At 30.0% G+C, this 3792-nt stretch overlaps 1 protein-coding gene across 1 annotated transcript in view; it reads left to right on the top strand.

Moving 5' to 3' along the window:
- Positions 1 to 3786, top strand: part of LOC108741479 (motile sperm domain-containing protein 2) — a 5008-nt gene extending 1222 nt beyond the window's left edge. The window contains 6 exon segments of the mRNA XM_025977297.1: positions 1 to 87; positions 716 to 909; positions 1876 to 1930; positions 2072 to 2202; positions 2263 to 2460; positions 2689 to 3786. The exon segment at positions 1 to 87 is cut by the window's left edge and continues 34 nt beyond it. Of these exon segments, the coding sequence (XP_025833082.1) occupies positions 1 to 87; positions 716 to 909; positions 1876 to 1930; positions 2072 to 2202; positions 2263 to 2460; positions 2689 to 2997 (974 nt within the window). The 3' untranslated portion in view covers positions 2998 to 3786.
- The last annotated feature ends 6 nt before the right edge of the window (positions 3787 to 3792 follow it).

Genomic DNA, 3792 nt, shown 5'->3' with positions numbered 1-3792 from the left:
TGAAATATTTAATTAGTCTTTTTAAACAGTATTATCCATACTCATTAAATTACATAATCATTTTCGAGATGCAATGGATTTTGAATGGTAAGTTCATAGTTACATTTTTAATTTATTTAATCAAAGCAGTAGAATCTATTTAAGAATGTCATTCATTGACCATAATTATTAATTAGTTATTTTAGTAATTAGATCAAATCTCATCATCAGTTATCATAATTCACTTATTTTATTACATCAGTAAAGTTTAATTGGAGCTTAATTGAATGATTTAGTAGATTTGCAAGTGTAGGGATCAATAAATTAACTTTTGTTATGATTTGTAACAATTATTTCAAGAATTTTAAATATGTATCATTATCAAAAGGCTAAAAAAAAGAAACTGCAGATTTCAAACTTATTATTTTAGTTATCTACTGTAAATTACACTAAATTTTCTACATTTTAGGGACATCCCCTGTCCTATTAGCTGGAGGGATCTTTTTTCTTTTCGTGTATTTACTTTAGTTAAATTCATACTGTCAGTTTTAAAAAACTTTTCTGTTTTTTCTTATTGGTTTTTAAAATATGAATCTGAAAGTATTTTGACTGATGATCCCTATTTATCCTAAAACCATGAAAAGCCATTAAATCTTACTATTTAGTTATATGGGTTGCTTAAGGAATTGTGTAAACAAAAATAGTTTTTTTATTAATTTATTAATTTCGATTTTAGCTGCTTTCAAAATAATAAAGTCTTGGTTACCAGAAAAGGCATTAGAAAGATTAAGAGTAATTAAAAAAGCAGATTTAAGCGAATTTGTAGATCCTGATCAGGCTATGCGATCTTGGGGTGGAATTAACGATTATGTTTTTAGTTTTGTTCCTGAAACTCGAGACAATTTGCCAAGTAGCACGTTAAATAGAAAGGTAAGAAAATTTTATAAGAGTAGAGTAGAGCAATCAACAACACCCTCGTGTAATTGAGTACATGAAGGCGTATATGTTAGCAAAAGAGACTTTATAGGATGCCCCAACATTAATGTATTTGTAAGTATATAATGCTGATGTTAAAGACACTTTTATTCTAGTATTTTTAAATGTTAGACTATACATGGTAAGGCATAAGTAGTACAATATCCAAATTTTAGTTATCAAGTTAATTAAAACAAGAATGAGGCTCATAGTTTTGTAGAATTTTGATTTTACCCCTATTGTTTATGTATTTCAATTATATCTGCGATAAATATTTCTACAACTTCTGATCTAATCAATAAGTGCTGAAAGTAGTTTATATAAATTTAGTCTGTACAGATTCTTAGTAATTGACAATTAGATAAAAATGTGTTTACTGGTTATTAAACTTCTGGGATTTTGTCATTTTTTATCTGTTTTGTCAACTTTTTAACTTAGTGTCAGATTATTAGTTTGATTATCAAAATTGTTTTTAAATTCTAATATATCCTACTATTATAAAGAGCTGTAAAATGGTATTTAATTTTGGTTACAATGACAGAAATTTTAGGGAGACCTCAGGGTCAGCCCTAGGAAAGTTAAGTGAAATCCTAGTACATATTTAAATTAGCAATCAGTTAATTTAACGACCTCGCCAAATCGAAAGCATTGTGACCTGCCTAAAAGATATTTTTTAATAAAATAATGAAAATAAACATTTGGCATTTAATAAGTGGTAGACTTTCCCTGACATTGATTTAGGCCCATCTTTCTGACCTAAATACGACCTTTTTGTAGTAGTATCCACAAATAGCTCATCGAAACGAACGTGAAGTAATTTCTTTTGACCTTTAAGGGCTATGGAGGAAATAGAGTTCATTATAGATTTTGTGTCAACCTACTTATTGCTATTTTAACTGAAGGCTATTTTCACTTTTATAGGTACACTTTGCCGATGGGTCCCCAGTAATTGATACATCGTCGGTCGATTTAACTGGTAAGTTATTATTATTATGAACATTGTCATTAAAATAACAAAAAGATTTTAATACTTTTTGTATAACAAATAACAAAAATTTTATAAAAATATTGAATTATGTTTGTAATGTTTAATTTTAGTTTTTTTTTAATTTTATAGCTTCTGTATCAGATATAGGGATGTTAAGCGTAAATCCCCCCAACACGATTACATTTGCAAAAGAAGGAAACGAACTCGTTGCCACATTCGAATTAAAGAACATTGATGCCAAAACGAATATATCATATAAGGTATTTGTTTAAAAGGAAAATATTTATTTAGATTACTGATCATATCTTATTAATTTTCAGATGAAAACAACCTCGCCAGAAAAATTCAAAGTTCGACCCAGTGCGGGTATATTGGTTCCTGGTGCGCAAACCACTATTTATATAACACTTCTTCATGGATTTCAATTGGGAGGCTTAAGTAAAGATAAGTTTTTGGTAATGAGCATGCCTATAGAGTCTACAGAACTGAGTCAACAAGAGTTAGCAGATTTATGGAAGGTAACATTTTAAATGAAAAACTTTTTTTTCATATTCCAATAACTTGAGCTATGACAAAAAGATAATCGTCTCCAAAAATGCTTGTGGGTTTTGTTAAGTTTTGGTTTTAGGCTTATATTTTTGTATGGGTTTATAGTGAGTTTAATTTTAACTTTAAAATGCCACCCCTCAATCACATATTTGCCTTCCCTTAAAATTCCGTATAGCTAAATAAAATTTTGTCCACAGAATGCATCTGGAAAGCAAATATCTCAACACCGATTACGTTGTATACAAGCCGTGGAGGCGACAAAGAATGGTTCGGCCGTGTGGCACACCCCCAGTGAAAACAGCAATGTTCATTTAAACCAGATAACTTCCCGATTATCGCAGCTTAGCGATTGCCAGATGCAGTTGCACAACGCCGTCCGTAGGTCTCAAATGTTACAATGGATCACCCTTTTGTTTGTGTTCGCAATTGGGGCGCTATTAGCTTACAGTTTAAGAAGCGACAGCGAAGGTTATTGTTTTAGGAACGAAGAGACTTATTCGGACTAACGGTGGGTGGAGGTGGAGCCAACAAGTCCCCCTGATGTTACGCCAACGATTTCATTTTTGGACGTATTTTTCGACGAGTTGGCACGCCTATTCGGTTTAGCATTAAATAACACCCTGTTCCCATAATGTTTAAATCTAACAATTATATACGATAGAATCATAAAATCCATTTATAAATATTTTATGGCTTCTTACAAAAATTCTATAACATATTGTTGAGATAAGTGATAATAATAAAACCTTTTATATTTTAGAAATACTTGATTGTTTACAATTTTTTGTACTGGATGGCGCGTCAGTGAGAGATTATAATCCATTTCGTTTACATAAAAAAAGAATGTTATCACCGATTTTGTTCATTTAGGTGATCTCTTAATTTAATTATATTTTGTTTTAATTTTTGTAATTAATGGGTTCTTTAATACTGTAGGCACTCTGTACTGTGAACATCGCACTTTAGGTAGCTACATAGTTGTTAAATCCTAAAAAATACTCCATACCAAAATTTCAGATTTGTTGAGCAAAAGTGATATTTCATTAGTTGTATGTGTTTGTTGCTGTCTTTTGATGGATATGTATTAGTGTTTTACATTTGTATGTAAGTTGTGATTGTTATAGATGCTTATTATATATTAAGGTAAGCAAGTCGATAATTTTGTTTTCTCTGTTCACACTATTGAGTGTCTGCTATAAACATTCTAAAAATTGTTTAAGACAGTTGAAAAATTTATATGGTGCTACATTCTAATGATATTAAAACTTTAGAAATTTCAAACGTGTACTAATGAGATAATA

The sequence above is a fragment of the Agrilus planipennis genome, unplaced genomic scaffold (assembly GCF_000699045.2).
Source record: "Agrilus planipennis isolate EAB-ADULT unplaced genomic scaffold, Apla_2.0 scaffold24, whole genome shotgun sequence".
Taxonomy (NCBI): domain Eukaryota; kingdom Metazoa; phylum Arthropoda; class Insecta; order Coleoptera; family Buprestidae; genus Agrilus; species Agrilus planipennis.
Note: the sequence above shows the minus strand (reverse complement) of the source record. Positions and strands in the feature narration are given on the sequence as shown.